At 45.0% G+C, this 23,966-nt stretch overlaps 2 protein-coding genes across 2 annotated transcripts in view; both read left to right on the forward strand.

Annotated features, from left to right (window-relative positions):
- Positions 1-7,491: 7,491 nt before the first annotated feature.
- Nudt19 (nudix hydrolase 19) lies at positions 7,492-13,990 on the forward strand. The gene is made up of 3 exons (XM_036176230.1): positions 7,492-8,292; positions 11,717-11,924; positions 12,992-13,990. Exons 1-3 carry the CDS (start codon positions 7,609-7,611, stop codon positions 13,204-13,206), a joined length of 1,107 nt encoding a protein of 368 aa, XP_036032123.1. The 5' UTR covers positions 7,492-7,608; the 3' UTR covers positions 13,207-13,990.
- A 9,771-nt stretch (positions 13,991-23,761) lies between these two features.
- Tdrd12 (tudor domain containing 12) overlaps positions 23,762-23,966 on the forward strand; it is a 67,850-nt gene continuing 67,645 nt past the window's right edge. Inside the window, exon 1 of the mRNA XM_036207079.1 lies at positions 23,762-23,785. Within this exon, the coding sequence (XP_036062972.1) occupies positions 23,762-23,785 (24 nt within the window). The remainder of the gene's footprint in view (positions 23,786-23,966) is intronic.

Below are 23,966 nucleotides of genomic sequence, written 5' to 3' on the forward strand. Positions count from 1 at the left end.
CATGTTTTTCATTCCCCTAAACAAGTTTGTTTGACTATCTGCACAGGATGTGCTTGACCACATGTGGGTGGGAGGTTCACAGGATGGAGGTATGTCAGGATGTATGCTTGCCCCTGATTGGACCTGATGGGAAATGTAATGAATTATGGGTTTTCCTTCTTAAGCCCTGGACATTCTTGTTTCTGGGCCATTTCATAGGAACCTGGGTCTGGATCTGGCCAGAGCCCATCTATCTGGACAGTTTTTAATTAAAGCTTACTTCAAATTTGGCTTTGAAGTGTAGTAGTAGTCTTATTCTAGATTGGCGGGATTAACACAAATACATTTATTGCTGCTGCTGTGACCTTCCAGTCTTCTGCTGACCTCGGTGTAAGTAAATTGGTTGTAACAACTCTGGGTTTGGTCCCAGATTTTGGTACCAAAACATGAGTTTTACAACTCTGGGAAAGTTGTCCTCACTACCTGCGAGTCAGGCAACACCTTGAGCTGCTTAGGACAGCCCTGATGGCTGAACTGCAAGGAGACAGTTTAGCACTGGAGGGCGAGGTATCCTGAACACCTCAAGCTGCTCACAACAGCTCTGCCCTGAAGGTGTCCTGGACACCTGAAGCTGTTTAGCACAGCTCTGACAGCTGGAGCTGCAAAGAAGCAGCCCAACCCTGGAAGGGAAATTTTTCTCCTTCTTGACTAAGTCAGGCCTGTAACTGCTTCAGCAGGGAAGGGTATCTTGACTGTTTGGGAAAGTCAAGGTATACATGGTATGATGGGGGATGGTTTCCCTGCAGGATATATCTTCTCTATGCCAGTGAATGAAGATCTTCACACCCAAAACTCTTTTGAGAAAGAGATTTATTTGGGAAGGAGGAGTCCAGGAGCATAGCTGCCTCTACCAGGGTAGAGAGAACAGCCTTTTTTCTGACTAGGCAGGGTGGTTTATACATGAAGTCTTGGGGGTGGAGTCAACCAGGGGTTGACTTGGGGCATAGGGTTCTACTGTCCTGCTCTGTGATTGGTTGGTTTCATAAGTCAGTTGGCCAGGGACAGAGAGGGCTCTGATCTGACTGAGTCAAACTGTTTCTTTCTGCCCTGATCTGAGCCATCTTTCTCTATTTCTGGGCTCCAGGGTCAGGGTGGATTTCTTTAGCCAGCCCCCTTCCCTACATTTAGACCCTGGCTTCTTCAGACTTCCATTGTAGTTCGAAGGCCAGTGAACTTCCAGGAATCTTCCAGGCCTTCAGCTCCAGAGCAGGACTGCTGAGGTATCTGTCTTTGAGGACCAAGTAGCTACTAGGTTCTTAGCCTCTCCAGAGTGCAGACAGGCAGACAGCCATTGTTGGACTACTTAGTCCCTACTGGTTGCAATCCATTCTAACAAACACTCCCCATCCCTTTGAAAATGTATTTCTGGAAATTTCAGAGAAGTGCTATTTAAAATTTAGCTTTATGCGTTTGCCTGCATATACATACATGTATCACAAGTGTGCTTGGTGCCCAAGGAGTCCAAAGAGGGCATTGGATCCCCTGGAACTGAATTTACAGGCTTTTGTTCTCCTTCCCCAGGCACTGGCAAACATTGATCTGTCTGTACAGTTTGTGCCATTTCTAGGATATCATTATACAGAGACAGAATTATTAATAAATTAGGTGACAGATTGTGGTGGTTTGAATAAGAATGGCCCTTATAGGCTCATATATTTGAATGCTTAGTCTTCTGAGAGTAGCACTATTTGAGAAGGATTAGGGGTGTGGTCCTGTTAGAGGAAGTGTGCCTCTAGGGGTAGGATTTGAAGTTTCAAAAGCCCACGCCAGACCCAGTCTCTCACACTCTGCCTGCGGATGAGGACAGAGCTCTCAATAAATGCTCCAGAGCCATGCATGCCACCATGTTCCCTGCCATGATCATAATGGACTGACCTTCTAAAACTGTAAGTGAGTCTCCAATTAAATGTTTTCTTTTATTACAGTTGCTGCAGTCATGATGTCTCTTCACAGCAATAGAATGATGGCAAAGATACACATTTAATTGGTTTTATTTATAATTCATGATTTAGGGCAGTTTCCATTTTATAAAACAGAGTAAGATCTCCTGCTGGGCAATTTCAGCTAAAGCAGTAGTTTTTGTGGGCTGGACAGATGGCTGGGTGATTCAGAGGACTGACTGCCCATGCAGAGGAACTGGGCTCAATCCCAGGGGACCTAATGCCCTCTTTAATACAGGTTAGTTTTTTTGTGTATTTTTCTCATTTGTATTTTCTGCCACTGTGCACATGTGAAGGTCAAAGGACAAATTGCAGATGTCAGTGTTCTACCTTGTGGGTTCTGGGAATCACACTCAGGCTCACAGGTTTGGCAGGGAGCACCTTAGCTTTGTACCACCTCCCTTGCACCCAGGTTGTTGTTCTACAAGGGTCAAAGCAGGCCAGTCCTCTACCACTGAAATAAAACCTCAACGTTGTTCATTTAATGTCTTAACTGAAAATCTGGATAATAAATTGTCAGGGCAAAAAGATCCTTGCCCTCCCACATAGTACTAGGAAAAACAGGAATGTTAAACAGGCAGGGTTGTCTTTTCAAGGAAAAAGATGTATAACCTGTTTTCCACTCAGAAGATTAGGAATGGAGGTGGCTAGTGGTCCCAGACCAGGACAGGAGGTGGCTAACAGTCTAGATGACCTCTGCACTATCTGTTTGGCCAGGGGCTCCCCCAACCAGAACTGGAGATGGTTAATAACCTTAGTGGCAGTACTTTGAGAAGAGTTTTGATGTAAACATGCCTTCTTGTACACAGGGGGCTATACCAGGAAAACTTTTTCCAAATTGTATTGCACTTAAATATGCCTAAAATAAACTGCCCAGTGTCAGACTCTAGAAGTTTGAACCAACACCAGCTACTGAGTCATGTTGAACTGGATTTCCTTCTTGCCTTATGCATTTGCTACTCTGTTGGCCATGGCATTTATACGGACCCCTACAACGGATAACAGAAATGTGTGTGAGCTTGTTCAACTTGGGGCTGAAAGAGGGCTCACACAGATCTAGAGAAATGGCAATGTGACCTGACTGAATCTCCCTCCCTCGCCTTCTTTCAGAGTTTTATGTATGTTCTTATAAATCAAATAGGAACTTTTTTTTTTTTTTTTTTTTTTTTTTTTGGTGAAGGTAGCTGGGGAGGATCATTGGATCAGAATGAAGGATCAGGTAATTTTAGTTGTGAAGTGAGCAACTGTTGTAAACAAAGTCACTCACACCCTGGTGACCTATTGGCACACAATTAACAGTAATGATCATACAGAATTCCTTCCTGTACTTAATGTTGGGCCTTGAGCTGCTGGCTGTGAGCCACCACACTGCAGAGCAGGGCAGGACACTCTGGGAACATGCAGGTAGGTGTGGAGACAGATTCAAACACTTGCCAGGCTTCTGATCCTAAGCAAACCATGATGACCTGTCTTTTCTTATCTATTCTGGAGTTTTCCCCTGAAATCACAGGTTTTCCCTCTACTTTTCATGAACTCAAATACTTCATGACAAATAGATTTGCTAGTTTGTTGTGTTGACTTTACTGCTAGGGTTGTTTTTGGTTTTTGTTACAGTTACATATATACAAACCCAAGTTGACTGAACATCTATCTACATCATTGCACTTACATGTGGAGCCAAGTGTTACAGAAGTCTTTAATGTTTACTTATTGTTTTTAGATGGTTGTGGCTGAAGTTCTAACTCAGTGGAAGGATTCTTGCCTAGCATTTGGGAATCTCGCAGTTTAAACCCCATTGTTGAGGGTAAAAAGCTAGACATCCTCATTGTTTTTAATCCACCATGGTAGCCAGCTTCCAAGATGACCTCAGATATTTCCATCTTTCCTGCCAGTCACTGGAACTGAGCAGTGTAACAGAGTGCAGAGGAATGATGGAGTGGGGCTTCTGAAACTGTTAAAAGCATCAGAGCCAGCAAATCCCTGATATAGCCAACCAGCCAAATGGAAAAACGAATGTGGTAAGGAAATGAGGCCTCAACAGTTATGTGAATCACCAAAGAATGGGGTCCACTAGGCCCAGGCAGGCCCTGGATGGTAGTGCTGGCTGTTTTCATAGAGGACACAGTCAGAGCCACTCAACCAAATGGTCCTCAAATTCCTTACCCACAGAAGGCATAACAATGCCTATTGTTTTTTATTGTTATTGTTTTGTTCTGTTTTTTGTTTTTTTTTGTTTTTGTTTTTGTTTTGTTTTTGTTTTTTTTTTTCCAACACAGGGCTTCACTGTAACTGTCTTGGCTATCCTGGAACTCACTTTGTAGACCAGGCTGGCCTTAAACTCAGAGACCTGCCCAATTCTGTCTCTCAAGTGCTGGGATTAAAGCATGTACCACCATGCATGGCACACATGCTTACTGTTTTAAGGCACCAAGTTTTGGAATAGTTAATAATTTTTCCTTTGAACTCAGCAGATTAGATCTGCATTTGTATCTCTCTTGATGTTCAGGGACCATTCTTTGCTTCTGTTCTGATTCTTGGCTAAAGTCCAGGATATTGATTTGATCTCTGGTTTCGCAGAAGTGGTATTGCATCATTACAAAACCTACTGGGTAGAACAGACATGGCAGTGAGATGGTTCTGTATTGGTTCAGATCCAGTTTCTTGGTTGGAGACATGGCTCAGTGGCCAAGTGTATTTGTTGCTCTTACAGCCTGAGTTCAGTCCCCAGAAGCCACTTTGGGCAGTTCACAATTGCCTGTGATTTCAGCTCCATGGGGATCAGATACCTCTTCTGGCTTCTGAAGGCACATGCACTTATGTTCAATTCACACACACACACACACACACACACACACACACACACACACAGCAGCTTGACAGTGCTGGTGTACACCTGCAATGCTGATATGGATGATCAAGTGCTTGAGGCCATCTTGACCTACATGGCAAGACACTGTCTTAGAAAACCACAGGCTAGTAATGCAGTTTAGAGGTGGAACACCTGCCTAGCATGGCCAAAGTTGTGGGTGTGACCCGAAAACTACAAAAACAAATATATCAACATCACTTCTGCTGCCTTGCTCTCTACTCCAGGGCTTGGTCAACTGGCTCTGGAACGACCAGAATTTGGGAAAAACAAGCTGGTGTCAAAATAACCATTAAGAGCCCCAAACCATGAGCCATTTTAGTGACTGTGTCCTTTCTTAAAACACTTAATTTCTTGTGTGAAAGGTTAGTCACCTGTAGTGATAACTTTCTACCTTATTGGCTTTGGCAAGTGTTACACAAGGCAACTGACAAAGTTTTCGATGTCTTATACATAATAGGACTTGAAGAAAGGTCACCCCAGTCTCTTACATCAGAACTTAACTTCCTCTCCTTTGCTCTGCAGAGCCAATCAATTACCTTTGTCAAATCTACTTCCGAAATGCACTTTACATTACTCCTTTTCTCCTATCTTACCATTCTTCTCACTGAGGCTCTGTCTGTGGCCTTGTACGGTCTAGTGCCTCTAGGCCAGGCCCACCCAACTGAGTCACTATGCAGTTGTCCGTATGGCCTTTTCAGACACCGGTGCCATCCTGCTACCCCCACGATTTTTTTCTTCTTTAAATGCAGGGGGCTGGTGAGATGGCTCAGGGGGTAATGGCACTTGCTGTCACACCTGATGACCTCAGGACCTACATTGCGGAAGAAACAAGCTCACTCCTGCAAGCTGTCCTCTGGGCTCCACACGCACTCAGTGGTGCTTGCAATATAAACAAGGAATAAATGTAAAAGAATATAAAGTGCCCATGCCATTTGGAGTCTACGACAGATTTAGAAATGAATCTCAGATCAAACTCCTGCTTCAGTGCCAAGAGCATCAGGGTAGTCTGCTGACTCCAAAGCGGATGGCGGGTGGCAGGTGAGGGCAGGTTTCCTCCCTTCCTCCTCTAGCTGTGCTTCTCAACCTGACGCCCCATTTTCTGTTTCTGAGGTATAGTCAGCATACAAGTAATTGATTCTTTAGACACGACGGTAACAACAACAACAAAGTCAACCTTAAAATAATGATGGTGGCACACACCTTTAATTCCAGGCCTTGGGAGGTAGAGGTTCAAGGCCAGCCCGGTCTACAGAGTTACTTGAAAGCCAAGACTATATAATGATACTTTTTCTCAAACCAAAACTCTAAAACCAAAAAGATAAAAAACAAATAAGGAAGCCAGGCAGTGGTGGTGCACGCCTTTAATCTGAGCACTTGAGAGTTAGAAACAAGATCTCAGTGAGTTTGGGGCCAGCCTGGTCTACAAAGCGAGTTCCATGACAGCCAGGATGTTACACAGAAAAACCCTGTCTTGAAAGATAAAACAAAAAAGCAAACAAAAACTATCACCAACAACACCATTGTAGACGGGTATGATGGGTCACATTTTTTGTGTAGCCTTGGCTGTCCTAGAACTCTCTCTGTAGACCAGGCTGGCCTAGAACTCACAGAGATCCACCTACCTCCATCTTCTGATTGCTGGGATTAAAAGCATGAACCACCCCTGCCAGGCTAATAGGTCACATTTGTAATCCTAGCACTTGGAAGAGTTCAAGACCAAGTTGGACTGTATACCCATTCTAAGCTGGTCCCTAAATAAGTAAATGTTTCCAAAATGCTCAGCAGGAGTAAAATCTTTTTAAAGAGTTACTTATTCTTATTTATTTGTGGGTGTCTGCCTGGCTGTTCCTGCATTATGTGGTTGCATGCCCACAGAGGTCAGAAAAGGTCGTAAGATCCTTTGGAACTGGAGTTGCACTGCTGGGAGCTGAACTTGGTCCTCTCCAAGAGCAGCATGTGCACTTGACTGCTGAGCCCTCTCTCTAGCAGCCCCCACCCCAATAAATCTGTGATCAATTAGAATGGCATTTGCAAGAGTTGTTGACTGAGAAAGAGCTGTAAAAACGGAGACAGACACATGCTGTTTCCAAAAAATAGTCACGCTGTTCTTCGAAGTGCAAGCCTTTGAGCCAATTAAAAGTTGGAGGGGAGGGAAAGCGTTGCTAGGCTAGATTAAACATCTCCCATGAAAAGGCAACGACTCACACTAAGATGCTTTCCCTAGGTCCTCGGGTGCCCAGGTAATACAAGCATTCACGACTGAAGGCAAACTTTTCTAAGGACAAGAACTCACCAAAGACATTCAAAAGTGCACAACAGCAAATACCTCACTTGGCATCTCGTTTCTTATTTGTATGGTTCCAGGGAATTTGCAAATCTCAGATTTTCTAGACCCTCCTATTCCTATGCCCAACAGGCAACAGCGTAGGGGACGAAGTCCTAATCACCTGAGTTTAGTGGGAAAGGTACACAACTAGATTGTGGTTTCTGTTCCACACCCTTCAGCACTCCTGCTCTCTGCTCCAACACTCTCAGGAGGATCACTGGTGTCCCAGTGACTGCAGCAGCACTGGTCGGGTGAGAATGACCTAAGCGAACCGCAGAGCACTCTAGGGTGGTGCTCTGGCGCGGGGACCACGCTCCTCCCACAACCAGACGCCTGGGGGCCTGGAGTTTTCCCAAGCCCATAAGTTCATCGGGCTTGGAGACAGCACTCCACGATCCGGCCACGCCATAAGGAGGATCTGAAGGCCACCGGCCATGAGCGTCCCGTTGCGATCCGGCCGGAGCACCTGGCGGCGGGCAGCCACCTTGGTGCTAGCCGCGGGCTGGAACCGTCCGAGTCCCGGCGCCCCTCAGTCTGCCGACGGCTTCCGGCTGCTGCTTCTCGAGCGCGCCCCAAGCCAGCGCTTCTTGCCAGGCGCGCACGTCTTCCCGGGCGGTGCGCTGGACGCCGCCGACAGCTCGGCCGACTGGCTGCGACTGTTCGCGCCTTGGCACACACCGTCGCGTTTCGGCCTAGGCCCGGCGCCGCCTCAGCGCCCCTCTTTCCCGGGGCTCGTCCACGACGACGCGCACGCCGGGGCGCTGCCTGATGACATAGCGCTGCGCATCTGCGCCATCCGCGAGACCTTCGAGGAGGCTGGGGTGCTGCTGCTGAGACCGCGGGGCTCGGGGCCGGCTTCTCCAGGGCCGGGCCTGGCGCTGCCGCCTCCGCCGGGCCTGGCCGACTGGCGCTCGCGCGTGCGCAGTGACGCGCGCTGCTTCCTGCAGCTGTGCGCGCACCTAGACTGCACGCCCGACATCTGGGCTCTGAGCAATTGGGGCGGCTGGCTCACGCCGTACGGGCGCGGCCCCCGCCGCTTCGACACCACCTTCCTCATGTGCTGCCTGCGCGAGCCCCCGCCGGTAGATCTCGACCTGGCGGAGATGGTGAGCTACAAGGTAGGGCCCGCGTACCCCGCGGGGTGCGCCGAGCATAACCCCAGACCAAAGGCGTGACATTGTTAGAGGCTCTGAAGGATTGAACTTCTCATCCCGTGGGGCCACGGAAGAGCTTCCGTTGCCTGTTCTGAAAACTAAAAAATGATTCATTCATTTCATCCCCTAATCGTTATCATTCGATTTCTGGGACATATTACAGGATTTCAGTTCCATCAACTTTCTTCTCCCCTCTCCCTCCCTCCCTTCTTTGTCCCCACCTTCCTCTTCTCCCTCTCTTTCCTTTTACCGTCTTTCCTCTCCCACCCTCCCGTTTCTAACTCTTTTCTCCTCATCTTATCTCATCTCATCTCATCTCCCTCCCTCCCTCCCATTTTCTCCCTCCCTCCCTCCCTCCTCTTCACTAGCACCAGGCACAGTTAGGCTTCGGGCAACTTCTTCATTTATTTAAATGTTATAAACTTTTATTTCTTTTTTTTTTTAACGACTTATTTTAAATCGTGTGTCCAAGTAGGAGTATATGCATTTGAGTGCAGGTGCCCACTGATCTCCTGGAGTTGGAGCCACCTTGAGTGGGTGATGGGAACGGAACCCAGGCCCTCTGCAAGATGGTTCCTCTGCAGATCTCAGTTGACTCATCTCCTTAGCTCTCTTCCATCTGGTTTTTTTGTTTTGTTTTGTTTTGTTTTGTTTTGGTTTGGTTTGGTTTGGTTTGGTTTTTTGTTTTTGTTTTTTGGTTTGCTTGCTCTACTGTAGGACATGGATGCACATTCACTTGTTTCAACCTTTTTCCTTCTGTATTTCATTTGTGTAAACTCAATTGTTGGTTTTTGTTTTTGGTGTGTGTGTGTGTGTGTGTGTTGTTGTTGTTGTTGTTGTTGTTTTGTTTTGTTTTGAGCCAGGGTTTCTCTGTGAATCCTGGGTATCCTGGAACTGACTCTGTAGACCAGGCTGGTCTCGAACTCAGAGATCTGCCTGCCTCTGCCTCCTGAGTGCAGGGATTAAAGGCATGCTCCACTAATCCCAGCCCAATTGCTGTTTTTTAAGTTTACACTTTTCCTTTGAAATATCAGCCTTAAGTAGTATTTCTGGAAGCATCACAGCTGCCTGAACTCCAGTTCTAGAGCATCTGATGCCCTCTTCTGGCCTCTGAGGGTATGCATGTATGTGGTGTACAGACATGCTTACTGGCAAAACACATCTATAAATCTGAAATTAATCTTTTCTCTTTCTCTTATTATGTTGATCTTTTCATTTACATCTGTGAACCAACCAGACTGCTTAGAACAGGAGATAGAAAAGAGTCAGGCAGTGTGATAACTTCAATTGTCACCTTGTCATAACCTAGAATCCCCCCAGGATCCCCTGAGTAAAAATGCTTAGTGTTCCTGTGATGTAGCACTACAGAGCATCTCTGGAATTACTCAAAATTTCTTTTTTCATCCCCTTTCCTTTGAAATACTGTTGTGGAATAATCTTTTTGTACACTGTGAAGATCTGTCACTCGGACTGGTTTATTAAAAAGCTGAATGGCCAATAGCTAGGCAGAATTTCCAGGCACAGAGAATGCTGGGAAGAAGAATGGTGGAATCACTAGCCAGATGTGGAGGAAGCAGGAAAGTAACATGGGCTCTATGGAGTAAAGGTCATAAAACCATGAGGCAAAGTAAATTAATAGAAATGGGTTAATTTGAGTTATAAGAGCTAGTTGGAAACAAGCCTAAGCTAAGGCCAAGCTTTCATAATTAATAAGTCTCCATGTGGTTATTTGGGAGCTGGCAGGAGGGACAGAAAAATCCACCTACAAAATACATTACAAAGCTTGGGTGTGCTTGCTCAGACACTGAGCTTTCTCATTCTTTTTCTCTCAAGCTACTCCCTCACCCCCTTCTACCTGGTGGCCACTCAAAGCATGGCTACCTCTCTTTATCTACCCTGGCTCCTTTCTGCTGGCACCTGCTAAGATTTATAGCTCATCTGCCCTTTGCTCTCATAAACTCTAGTACATTTGTCTTTGAGAACTTTCAGTCTGTTTTTAAATTAAATAAAAAATAAAGGATATTATTTTATGCCTGTGTGTGTGGGTGTTGTTGTTGTTGTTACAGACCACATTTCCCTGCATTTGACGTGTCCTGAATTACATGTTAGCATTGTCTATAAATTGCTGACTGCTGGGTTTTCTTCTATTCTTTTAAATAGTGTTGCACTTTTCCTGGCAGGCAGTTAAGTTATTAGAGATGGACTCTGTCCTTTGAAGGTATGTTTTAAATGGTTTGGGGGTGGATGTACAGTATATTCAAGAGCTAATTTAGCTACAGTTTTATTTTGTGTCCCTTTTCTGGTCACTTGAGTGCCCCAGTGCTGGTTACATTTAATTAAAGCTTTCCCAGTGTAGGGAATACACTGCTGGAGAAAATGGGAAAAAGTCTAGGCTCTAGGTAAGCATGAAGAATTTAGTTAGGAACCTCCCAGGTCTTGCTCTTTCTTTAGAAGTAGTCATTGTCTCTATCATATCGTTTTACTCTTTCTATGCACAAGTAAGTATGTAGTAGAGTTTCGAGGTTCAGTTCTGTGTAGACCTTCTCAGGCACACTGCTCACCCAATACTGCCCAATGTGAACCTCCCTCCCAAAATCTGATCTGTATTGCCCGAGTCACTAAGAACTAGATGCAGCTTAGGTCCCCCGCGGTTCTGTAGCTAGGAATGACTTTAGGCAGGAGCCCTAGACAAGTGGTAGGCTTCACTTCATTCTTTCTCATTTACTTACTTATAGTCAGGCAGTTTTTGGTGTTTGGAAATAGATTTTTATCAAGTTGTTATGTGGTGTGTGAGTTTAGCTCTCATGGCCAAAAGGCTTTTTTAAAAGTTATTTTTACTAATTATCAGCATTTTAACTAGCGTTTAATACTTTTTAATATTTTTGGTAAATATTATTACTTAACAACTATGATTTGATTATTATTATTTATTTTTGTACTTTAACATGCATGCAGATGACCATGGAGGCCAGAGGAGGGCGTTGAATCGCCTAGAACTTGAGTTATGGGTGGTCATGAAGGTACCCAATGTGGTTCCTGGGAACCCAATTCTGGTCCTCGAAAAAGCCACAACTGCTTTTAACCACCGAGCCATCTCTCCAGCCACCAATTCTTTCTTTCTGAGACAGGACCTCAAGGGTAGATTTCTTTTCTTAGACTCGGGCAGTTTTCCTGGTCAACCTCCTGATTAAGCAGGACAGTCGGGACATAGCAGTATCCAGGCCTCTATGGATGTTCTCATGTTGTCTGAGAGATCTAGCAAGCCCTCCCCCCACCCCCACATCAGTTAGTTTTCACATCTGGCAGATCTTGTATACCCATCTGGCAACCTTGGACCTGGCTGGTGGTGGAATAAACTTCACAAAGCTGCTTCCTTTGTCTCCTACAGTGGTTGTCTCCATCAGAGGCAACTGAGTGTTTCCTGTCCAAAGAAATCTGGCTGGCACCACCGCAGTTTTATGAAATGAGAAGACTTGAAACTTTCGACTCTCTCTCCGCTCTGTACAGATTTTCTTCAGATCACCCGTTAGAAATAACTGAGAAATGGCTGCCAATAATGCTTTTAACTGCTGATGGCTCCATCAATCTGCTCCCAGGTGAGTTGGGGAAGTACCAGTGCTCTCGTTAGTATTAACCTTAAGATTATCAGACCAACCCATATCGAAACATCAAAAGTGTTGTTGTTAAGGCTAACATTAATGTTAATATTTAATGGGCTAAAGAGAGCATGAGGTAATCCAAGACTTACAGTGTTTGGCTGGGCATGTGACTTGGTGGAGCACTTGCCTAACTTGCGTCAAGGCCTCAGTTTTACTTCCCAGTGCTGCTGAAATAGATGATAAAGTAATTATAGTTCACAACAGAAGCACTGTAGTCACCCATTATGATGTGCCCACACAAAATGCTTGTCTTGGGGTAAGCATAAGTAGGGGTATTAAAATCCAACCAAGAGGGCTAGAGAGCTGCCTAAGTCAGTAGAATGTTGGCCTTGCAAGTGTGAGGGCCTGAACCGGGGCAAAGTGCCAGGTGTGGTGCCAGGCACCTGTAATCCCAGCATTGTGACGGCAGGGTAGGAGGCAGAGACAGGCAAAGCCTTGGAAGTTCATGGGCCAGCTAGCCTGCCTAATTGGTGACATCCCAGGCCATAAGAAACCCCATCTGAAACAAAAGGTAGCAAGTTCTGGAGGAACAACACCTGAGATTGTCCTCTGGCTTCCATGAGAAATCGCCTTCTGTAGTTATACACACACACACTTGGTGGAAGGAGAGACCTAACTCCAGCAGGCTGGTCCCTGACTCTACCTATGTACACACACACACACACACACACACACACACACACACACACACACCTCTCCCTTCCCCTCCTCTCTCAAATGTAATCAAACTTAAAACAGGGAGAGGAAGAGTCTGAGTGGCTGGAGGCCGTGCTGTTGCTCTGTGGTCTGACCCCAGTACCCATGTCAGGCAGTACATGCACATGCATACGCATACCATGGAGTAATAATAAAGTACATTTACAAATAAATTAAAAGGAGCAACAAGAAAAACCCTAACTAAGCTTCAACATGAAATACATAACAAAAAATACTGGCTTATGTCAATATATTGGGATGATTTATGAAACAATGCTTTGTAGAAACAAATTTTTACTATTTTTCAGGAGATGAGCTGTATGTGAAAGACTCAGATTTCTTAGAACAAACAATGTCCACTGACAAAAAGACTGAAGAACTCATGAAGGAAGGCAAAGTAGTTAACCGAATGGTGATCCACAATCTCCACCTCTATGAAATCTATGTGTCTCTGCTGTCCAAGGATAAGCTCGTGTACCCTAAGAACTACATAGTGAATAAGAGCCTGCCTGCCCACTTGTGAGATGCTCCACTTGTGGGGATTGACTGAACATGTCTGAAATACAAGGAACTTGGCCTGTAAAAGTTGTGTACAATGAGGTGTTCCCTGTGTCGTGTGCGTTTCCTGCCCGTCTTCAGACTGTACAGCAGCCATGAGGGTACAATGGATGAAGTGTTTAGGATCTAGTTACTGGATAAACAGCTTTGCAATGGTTGTCTCTTCTGTGTTTTATTAGCTTGAACATTTAAAAAGGAGTCTCCAGCCATCCTCTAACTGTCCCACCTGTTAGCCGATTTCCCGATGTGCAGTGGAGATTGAGTCCCAGATCTCTTAGACTTTCAGCAGGAATTAATTCAGGAGTACCTGATTAGATGGTATTAAGTTTGAATGTGGCATTTCCTCCACGTGGTCCATAGATGGTAGCACTGTTTTGGCAGGTTGTGAAGACTGAGGGGCAGGCTCTAACTAGAAAAAGTGGGTTGCTGGCGTGGGTGGGTCTTGAGGGATTTTGAGTCCCACCTCTGTTCCAGCAGAATTCTGTTTTCTGATCTGAGGAGATCTGAGCAGGCTGCCTCAGGTTTCTGCCTCTGTGAATGTCACTTTGTCTTTAGCACCATGAAATTGGCTGTACTAAACCCCAACTTTACGTTGTCTCTGTGAGGCATTTGATCATAGCAAATGAACAGCGATTGAGGCATCCTTCATGGGTGATGCCATGTCCTTGCCAGGTATCTACCTTTATAATTAACAGACATAGCCCACACCTTTAATCCCAGCTCTGGAGAAGCAGAAGCTGGTGGATCTCTGAGTTCAAGGCCAGCCTGTCCTACAGAGTGACTTCCAGGGCAGCCAGGGCTGTTACACAGAGAAACCCTGTTTCAAATCAAAGGGGGAAAAACACAGTGTTTGGTTTAAAACCAAACAGCATTCATTTTGACATCTACATTTTATTTTTTGTTACACTTTTTTACGTGCTGGCACACACATGAGTGCATGCCCTGAACAGTGTGGAAGGGAGAGAAGAGGTTACAGGAGTCTGTTCTTTCCTGCTGCATGTGGGTCTGGTCTGTGGCGCTCAGACCACCAGCTTCATCTGGCATGCTCCTACTTGCCAAGCCATCTTGCTGATTCCTTGGTTCCCACATTTTAAAGACTTAGGAACCAGACAAAAGCAGGTGGATGAGATGGCTCAGCAGGTAAAGGCTCTGAGCATGCGTGCCTGGTGACCTGATTTTGATTCCCAGATCCCATGTAAAGGTGTGAAGAGAGGACCTGCTTTTCAGAGTTGTCCCTACCTCCACACATGTGCCATGGCATGTGTGCCCTCATGCACATGCGTACACAGACACACCCAAAAAAACTCATCAACCTTTGTGCACATAGGAAATAGTTAATGAATGTTAACAGGTTAGAAAGAGAATGTTAAATTTACAGGGGTTTAATGTGTTTGATGTGGGTGATTTCTTTGACTTTGTTAAAGACAAATAATCTATTGATTAACGGTGAGAAATGATAGTTTAAGGCACAATTTGTTTTGTTTGCTTTGTTTCAGACAGGGTCTCTACATAGCTCTGGCTGTCCTGGAACCCACTGTGTAGACCAAATGGCTTCAAACTGACAAAAGATATGCCTGCTTTCACCTTCTTCTGAGTGTTCCGATCAAAGGTGTGCACCACCACACCTGGCGGGTCACTAATTCTGTTTGTAGATCTTTGTATTATGTTTTGTAGTGGATTTCACTTTTCACGAGATGTCTTGATTTACCTGCTAACACAATAAAGTCAATAATAAGTAAAGTTATGCATGTGTGTTTTATTCCTAAGGATACGTGGGTGTGTGTGTCTGTGTGTCTGTGTGTCTGTCTGTGTGTCTGTGTGTCTGTCTGTGTGAGTTTATATGCATCATATGGAGGCTAGAACAGAATAGTGGATCCCCTGGAACTGGAGTTACTGATGCAGGCAGCCAAACCCAAGTCCACTTTAATACTCTTAATGGCTAAACCATCTCTCCAGCCCTTTCTGTGCGTTACTTAATCCCCATTAGAGGAATAAGAGAGAGCTGCGGTTCTTAGCTTGTTCAAGCTGTCTGGAAATGTTTTCAGTTGTCGCAACTGAGGAGAGAATGATAGTGTCACCTAGTGGAGAGACAGCATAGGTACAGGAAGATAGCCTGCCATGTAAAGTTACCAGACTTGGAGTAAAATCTAATCAGGCTTGGTGGTACAGATCTGTGTGATCCTAGCTACTGGGAAGGCTGTGACAGGAGAATCAAAAGTTCAAGGTCTGCCTAGGTTACAAAGTGAGTTCAAGACTCATTTTGACAACCTTGTGATCCTGCCTCAAAAATTTAAAAGAAGGCTGAGCCCTGGCTGTCCAGGAACTCTTTCTGCAGATCAGGCTGGCCATTTAACTCTTTCTGCATACGTGTCCCTATTGGTATATATGTACATGTGTACATCCCCACAGACCCAGAAGAAGGTGTTGGATCCCCTGCTGGAGCTTTTGGAGGTTGTGAGCCACTCCATGTGGGTGCTAGGAACTGCATTCAGGTCCTGTGGAAGCACTCTTAACTGCTGAGCCATTTCTCTGGCCCAAAATCTATTTTTTTAAGTAAATGGTCCCAATATGTAAATTTGAGATCCATAGATAATAATATTCTCTGTGGCTTCTCAATCTACAAAAATTCTTAATGATTGTTGCCTTCGGCAGAGTGCTCATGAGGGGAGCAGGTAGAAGCCCCTTGGCCTGAGCACTGCCATTTTGACTGCCGTTTTACCTGTATGGTGAAATAAAGTTCTGGTTCCCAAGCCCTACAGGGCACTGAGAACTTTCCAATGGCTGATAAACCTCCTCCCTAAACCATAGCAATAGCCATTATTTATCTTTAGTTCATGTCTGGCCGGGCGGTGGTGGCAGCGCACGCCTGTAACCCCAGCACTCGGGAGGCAGAGGCAGGCGGATCTCTGAGTTCGAGACCAGCCTGGTCTACAGAGCTAGTCCAGGACAGGCTCCAAAGCTACAGAGAAACCGTGTCTCAAAAAACCAAACCAAACCAAAAAAAAAAAAAAGAAAAGAAAAGAAAAAGAAAAAGAAAAGAAACATCATGGCTGATCCTAACCACAGAAGGAAGGAACAAGTGAATCTGATTGTGGACTGAAAGTCTTGCATTGTATATCAGTTGACAATGATAGAAAATTCAAGGAAGCCCCTAATCTCTAAATCCTGATTGGTGAAAATTATAACTGATTTGGCAACAAATGTTTGTGGATTTTATGCTTATAAACCACTTCTGCCCCTGCTCAGGGCTGTCAGGAGAAACGAGGCTCCCAAGTCCTTGTCCTGCAGCTCCAATCAATCAGGGACCTGCTTATGTGGTAAATTATTAAGACCCTTGGAACCCATAAGTGTTTCTGTCCTTATGGCACATAATGAGCTAGGTGTAACAGTTCATTCTTGCAGAGCATTACTGCTGGGAGGAACCTCAGGAATGGCATCATTCTGTCAGTGAGGAACTTGAGAAACAGATGCATACATCGAGTTCCCACCCTGGCTAGGAAGAGAACTTGGATAGTAGCCCTGACTTATTTGTGAAGTCACTGTCCTCCCTGGTAATTTTAGATGTCCAAGATGACTGGCTTTCCTCATAGGAAAAATAGAATATAGGTAAGATTGTTTCTTGATAGAAAAGACTCCCTCAGTGACCCAGGCTGGCCTTGAACTCCCACATTCCAAAGTGTCCTCCTGCCTCTGGCACCTGAGATCTGGTTTTACAAGAGTGTGCATCATGCCTTGAGTCTCTTGACACAATCTTGTGTAGCCCAGGTTGGCCTTGAAGTTGCTATGTAGCCAAGGATGACCTTGAAATCCCGATCCTTTTGCCTCAGCCTCCTGAGTGCTAGGATTACAGGTATGTGCCATTGCTTGCTTAACTAATTGCTGATATTTTTAATTTGAATGAAACTTGTCTCCCACAAGGAGCCATTCTGAAAGGCTCACACGACTTCCTACATGCAGCAACAGCATTTCCCAACAGCCTCAAAGAACAGCTGTCATCTTAGAGTCCAGGTCAGGTTCATTACTCTAGTCCTCCCCACCCCCACTCTTAGAGACCCACCTGCCTCTGCCTCTAGAGTGTTGGGATTACAGGTGCGTCCTGCTGCGAGAGCAGAAATATGAAGTAGGAATTCAGCTGACACTGGCAAAGCTATTGCCTGGAAAAGCCAAGAACTCTTCCAGAGGGAAGCCAAAGCACAAGTGTCAGCTGTTTCCTACATCACATTTCTTGCGCGCTATTGAAGCTTGGCATTTGATTCTTTTCTAAGAGTGTGATTGCTCATTTACTGGGCACAACATCCCCTTTACAATTGGGGTATTTGGATACATTCCCCAGCTGGGTTTGATAACAGTCACAGTCAAAACCCATTTCCCATTATCAGGCTCTTGTTCCTCTTTCCAGCAGACTTAGAGCCTGCCTTTCTGTAACTATCTTCATTAGCAAACATCGGATCAGGGCTGTCTCTGGACAAAAGTATTTTATCTGAGATACTTCTCTACATCCAAGGACAGACTGCAGATGGATAAGCAGTAGCTCATCTCACCTATAGATAAGATGAAATAACCACTAACATTTAATCCTTAACTTTTTATCTTCACCGCAGTTTATTTACACAAGACCCTAATTTAAGAAACTTACTGCTTACAATTCTGGGATGGTGTTTTGGACATCTGCTAGATAAAAGATAATTATTCCTCCTGACCCAAAGAGACTACCAAAAAGACCAGGAGGATGACAGGTGCCAAGCTCCATTTCTTGTGCAAATTAAGCCTCAATCCTCCTTCTTTTATCTCAGCCCAGGTGTTATCCCTAGTTCTAAAGATTCCCCCTTTAGCTATTAACTCAGAGCGAAAGTGCCTTTATAGAATCAAATACACATTGTGATGCAGGTTGCCTAGCAACTGAGTAAACTTGCCCTGCCCTACCAGAAAGCAGCACAGCTGAGACAAGCTGAGAGAGAAATGGCACCAAGGAAAAAAGGACAGTTTGACTTTACTAGTGACTTACTGACATAGACTCCTAACCTGTTTACCTAGCCACTTCTAAGTTTATAGTCTGAGCACGTAAATTCCTTTTTAGAATCCCCTAATTGATTTAGCCCTTAACTGATCCTACCAGAGAGCTCCCATTAGTCACTCCCCTTTTGGATTGTAAAAGAAAGCCTGACAGTCACTGCCTAAGTTAAACTCTTATCTGCCTTTATGACCCACAAAAAATTCAAGTCTTGTGACCTTGCTTTGGCCAGAGAATTGCTGGTTGTGCGTGTTTATGAACTGGAAACTAAGACAGAACTAAGAACAATGAGAGAAAGCGGAAGAAGGAACGAGAGGAGCTGAGTGTGAGAAATGGAAAAGATGCTGTGTAGATGGAGTTGACTTAGAAGAATAAAGTGAATGGACTAAGAGCTCGGTGTGCTTAGATTCTTTCTGTATCCCTAAGTTTAGATCCTCAGCTGACTGAGTCTTCCACAGGCCCGAGAAGGGGCTGTGGGGCTGGACCCCAGGAGCTCTTGATAGTGCCACCCCAAGCTGCATCTCATTGATCTCTCTTAGCCTTGCCCTGGTAGATTCTAGGCAGGTGCTCTACCACTGAGCTATATCACCAGACCCTTTTTACTTTTTCTTTATACAATTTTTTGAGAAATGGTCTCATTTTGTAGCCCTGGCTGGTACTGAACTTACTTTGTAGACCAGACTGGCCTCAAACTCACTAACGGAATGCACCATCAGGCCCAACAACACCAAAAAATTCGTGTACGGGTACATGTGTCTGCTGCATATATGTCTTCCGATGTATGTGTATATATACATCTGCTGATGTGTGTGTGTACATGTGTCTGTTGATGTGTCTGTGTGTACACATGTCTGCATCTCATCATGGATGGGGGGGCCTGTTGGGGAGAGGGGTTTCAGTGAGAGAAGGAGGGAATGGTAGGGGAATAGGGGCTCAGATGACTAAAATTCATTGTCTATGTTGTGGTGGCAAATTTTGCTTGTCAACTTGACACGCCTGGGAGAAGGGAACCTTAGCTAAAGAATTGCCTCCATCATATTGGCCTATAGGCATGTTGGTGGGTGAGGGCTCAGCCAACTGTTGGCAGTGCTACCTCGAGCTATATAAGAAAACTAGGTGGGGCTGGGGATTTAGCTCAGTGGTAGAGCGCTTGCCTAGCAAGTGCAAGGCCCTGGGTTTGGTCCTCAGCTCCAGAGGGAAGAAGAAAGAAGGAGGAAGGAAGGAGGAAGGAAGGAAGGAAGGAAGGAAGGAAGGAGGAGGAGGAGAAGAAAAGGAGAAAGAAAACTAGGTGAGCAGCCAGGGGAAACAAGCCACTAAGGTGTATTCCTCCATGGTCTCTGCTTCCATTCCTGATTTGCGTTCCTGCCTTGATTTCCTTCAGTGATGGACTGTAACCTGGGAGCCAAATAAGTCCTTCCCTCCCCCAAGTTGCTTTCGGTTATATTGTTTATTACAGCAATGGAAAGAAAACTAGATCATATGTGGATAAAATGGCCAAATAACAAGAGATATGGGAAAAAAAGGTGGAAAGTGAGCAGAGGAAGACAGCCCAATGTCAACCTCTGGTTGCTATATGCATCTACACATATACGCAGGCACACACACACACAAACACACATACACACACTCACACACACATACACACATGCACAAAATGGGCCAGGTGATTATATGGTGATTATACAATTATACCTATAATTTCAGAACCTGAGAGGCTCAGTCAGGAAGGATGCTGAGTTTGACGCTAGCTTAAGGCTAGCTTGGTCTACACAAAGCCATACTGGGATAGAGAGTGAGAACCTGCCCTAAGAATAAGTAATGCATAAGTAGAATAACCAGATTTTAAGGAACAAAAAGAAATAAATTACAAATGTCCAAAATCAGTAATGGGATAGCTGGATGAGATATGTAAAATACTGATGGGGGAGAATGCATATACTTAATAATTCTGTATCAGTTTCATGTAAAAACTATAGAAATAATCATTTGTATGTGGACTCTGAAGATTCCCTATCTCTGAAGAAAAGTCATGGATAGAAATTCCATAGATAACTGAAGGATTAATCAAATAAAAATTCTCTTAATAAGACACGTATATTTTTATGTGTATGTACTTATGCGTACCGTGCGTGTGCAAGTACCCAGAAGGGAATGTTTGATCCCTTAGCATTATAGTTACAGGTGTTGGTGAGCAATCTGGTGTGGGTATTGTAATCCTAACATGGATCCTCTGAAAGAGTGGTAAGCATGCTCTTTTTTTCCTTTTTTTAAAGCTGAGGATCGAACCCAGGTATAGTGATATTTTATTTGTACTGAAATGTGATTTTATTTGTATATTAATAAAGTTGCCTTGGGGTCAGAGCAAGCCATAGCAGACGCTGGGCGGTGGTGGTGCATGCCTTTAATCCCAGCACTTGGGAGGCAGAGCTAGGCAGATCTCTGTGAGTTCAAGGATACAGCCAGCATGGAGACACACGCCTTTAATTTCAATACCAACCAAAGAAGACCTGGAGGTCTGTACAGATAAGCAGTGACAAGGAGGTCATGTGGTTGGGTTTACAACCAATGAGAAGGCAGAACAGAAAGTTTATATAAAAGACAGGATACTGGAAGTAGGTCTCTGGCAGAGAGGAAAGACAGAGTAGCAGTGAAGGGCAAGGTTTTCAGCTCTCAGCTATTGCTTTGACCTCTTGGCTTTTAACTCTGCAATTGGCTCTATGTTTCTTATTTAACAAGAGGGTTACATCTACACCCAGGGCCTTGTGCTTGCTAGGCAAGCGCTCTACCACTGAGCTAAATCCCCAACCCGAGTGGTAAGCATTCTTAATCACTGAACCATCTATCAAACCCATATAAACTCTTGAAATAGAAGTGTGTAGTATGGGCAGTGGTGGCACACACCTTTAATCCCAGCACTCGGGAGGCAGAGCCAGGCGGATCTCTGTGAGTTTGAGGCCAGCCTGGTCTACAAAGCGAGTTCCAGGAAAGGTGCAAAGCTACACAGAGAAACCCTGTTTCAAAACAAAAAGCAAAACAAAACAAAACAAAAAAAGAGTGCAGTAGAAACTCTGATGATGAGTGTAGAAATTAATGAAATATAATCAGTAAATCTAAATAATTATTTATGGCTAGAAAACATCACAAGTATTTAAAAGAACTCAAATATTAGCCTGCTTTAAAAAAAACTCAGATTTTTTTCAAGTAAAACTCATGAAGATTCTATTGCATTTTTATAAATTGTCTATGTAAGGGATAGGGAAGAATATGAGAGGGAAGAGTTGATAGTTTCATAAATGTTGATGCTACACCTGTGGGTGGTGTGATGCAGACAGGGGAATCAAGTATAGAACTAGTGACTGGATCCTCAGGGTCAGCTCCCTCTATGATACTTTTTAATTTTGTATAATTATCCCAGGTGTGGTGGCACATACCTTTAATCCTAGCACTCCGGAGGGAGGCAGAGGCAGGTGGGTCTCTGTGAGTTCCAGGCTGACCAGAGCTGTGTAGTGAGACCATGTCTCAAAAATACAAAGAGAAATGGTTGTTGTTGCTATTGTTTTGAAACAGTGTTTCACGAACTTGCCCTAGCTGGTCTAGAACTGCCTACGTAATGCAGGTTAGCCTTGTATCTGTTCTCGCCCTGCGTGGCCTCTGGAGTGCTAGCATTGCAGGAGTTGTGTCTTCTCAGCCAACTTGTAGTTGTCTTGACTGTTCAGGATCATGTACACATAATTCTGGTTTGCATTAAACTATGTGAAAAAAATTGTAAAACACAATCCCATAGCATGGGGACCAGTCAAAGGAGAAAGTGAGTGTCCTGCACTATATCCAAGAGAAGCCGTTTGGTTTGCCCCACTTTCCAGAGCCTTTAAATACATATTTGTGGGTCCTTGTGAAATCAACCACAGCAAACCACATGTGCATGAGAGTTTATTTATTTATTTATTTATTTATTTATTTATTTATTTAGACAAGTTCTTCTTATTGTAGTTCAGGCGGACCTCAAACTTGAAATCCTGCCTCATTCTTCTACTGCTGGGATTATAGTTGTAAACGACCATGGCTTCAGGCTTATTTCATGTGTGTATTTGTTCCTGTGTGCCTGTATCTATGGATGACAGAGGAAAACCTTGTGTGTCAACAGTGATCCACCTTGGTTTTGTACATGTGTGTGCACATGTGCAATGTGCATATACACAAGTGAACATAAGGAAGCCACCATACCCTCTCTATTGTAGGACCATCAACAGGGTCTCTCACTGAGTCGGAAAGTCACCATTTTGAGTAGGTTGGCTGGCCAGCAGGCTCTTGGGAACTATTGTGTTTTTCCCTCAATTCTGGGATTATAGGCATACATAGCCATGCCTAGCTTTTTACATGAGTGATGGGGATTTGAACTCAGGTCCTCATGTTTGCACAGTAAGTTCACTGAACCATCTACCTAGCTCCACTTTTTTTCTTTTGTTTCTTCACTTCACCCTCCAGGCTTGCTGGTCAACAAGCCTCAGGGATCTGCCTCTTTCTTCCTCTGTGGTACTGGGATTGTATCACCACACTTGTGTTTTTAAAAATGGAATCTAGGGATTGAACTCAGGTCCTCATATGTATGTGGCAACAAGCACAATGCTATGTGCACATCATTTCCCAAAGACATGACCCCTTCTCCTCCAATTTCCACACTCTCTTGAAGCCAAGTCTCTTTGCCATCTTGAGTACTTTACCAGAAGATGAATACAATTGAATACAAACTGAAGCAATTTTGTTATTTCAGAATTCAACCATTCAAGAATTCTTTTGTAAACCACTTGGGTCTATCACCTCTTCAGTGGTGAGAAAATGGGGAGTTTAAAGAAGCCCCGAGCTAACACAACAATGAAATACAGGTGTGGGCAGAACCTGGCTCAAGAGGTGGGGCCTTTTCCGGAATGTGGTCAGGTGGAAATGATGCCAGGAAGCCGCAAGATCTGGTTGGCTGATTAGAAAACGGTACCATGTCTGCAAGCCAAAGTCAGGTATTGATATGGGAGAGATCCAACCGAAGCACTGTGATGGAGGATGGAAGCTGGTCCAAAGGTAGTGGAGAGCATGGCTTCCTGGCAGGTAATACTGCTAAAGACTTGGCTTGCATGCAGCCACTCCATCCTGGTGGGGAGGGCGGGCAAGTAAGACCCTGTGCGCTGGAGGAGAGGGACCATGTGTCCTTTCTAACCTTGTAGTTCACCGCCACGCCTCAGGGCGGCGCTATACGCAGCCAGGCCGTTATCCAGGCCTCCAGGCCGTTGGCGCACAGGTGCTTTCTAGCCCTCACGAGGCCTGTACGCAGGCGCAGGGTGAACGGCGCGCCGGGCCGTTGAAGGTGCGTGCGCGGCTTGTGAGGTCCCTGGTGCCCGAGGCCAGGCTGCAGCATCCTCAGTGTCGGTGGTGAGGGTGAGGGACGCGAGCTGTGGCGATCAGAGAGCTGTGTGGTGTGAGGCACTCTGCACGAGAAGGGCGAGAAGGCGTCAGCGGGATGCTGGAGGTCCTGGTGCTAAAGGTGAGGCTTCCCCACGTGCGGCTGCCATCTTGGGGTCCCCGAAGCCCAGCTGCCAGAGGCTCGCTTTCCGATGAGCCAGTGATGCAGTTGCACACTCTGGTAATGTAGGTGGCAGATGCGGTGGCAACGGCTAATAGCCTTCAGCTATCCAGTATTATGAGCATGAAGGAAAAATCAGTGA

This window comes from Onychomys torridus, chromosome 1 (assembly GCF_903995425.1).
Source record: "Onychomys torridus chromosome 1, mOncTor1.1, whole genome shotgun sequence".
In the NCBI taxonomy this organism is placed as follows: domain Eukaryota; kingdom Metazoa; phylum Chordata; class Mammalia; order Rodentia; family Cricetidae; genus Onychomys; species Onychomys torridus.

Coding starts and splice junctions, on each gene's coding strand:
- Nudt19 (XM_036176230.1), top strand. CDS start 7,609: ATGAGCGTCCCGTTGCGATCCGGCCGGAGCACCTGGCGGCGGGCAGCC. Junction 8,293..11,716: donor CGGAGATGGTGAGCTACAAG/GTAGGGCCCGCG, acceptor TGTCTCCTACAG/TGGTTGTCTCCATCAGAGGC. Junction 11,925..12,991: donor CTCCATCAATCTGCTCCCAG/GTGAGTTGGGGA, acceptor ACTATTTTTCAG/GAGATGAGCTGTATGTGAAA.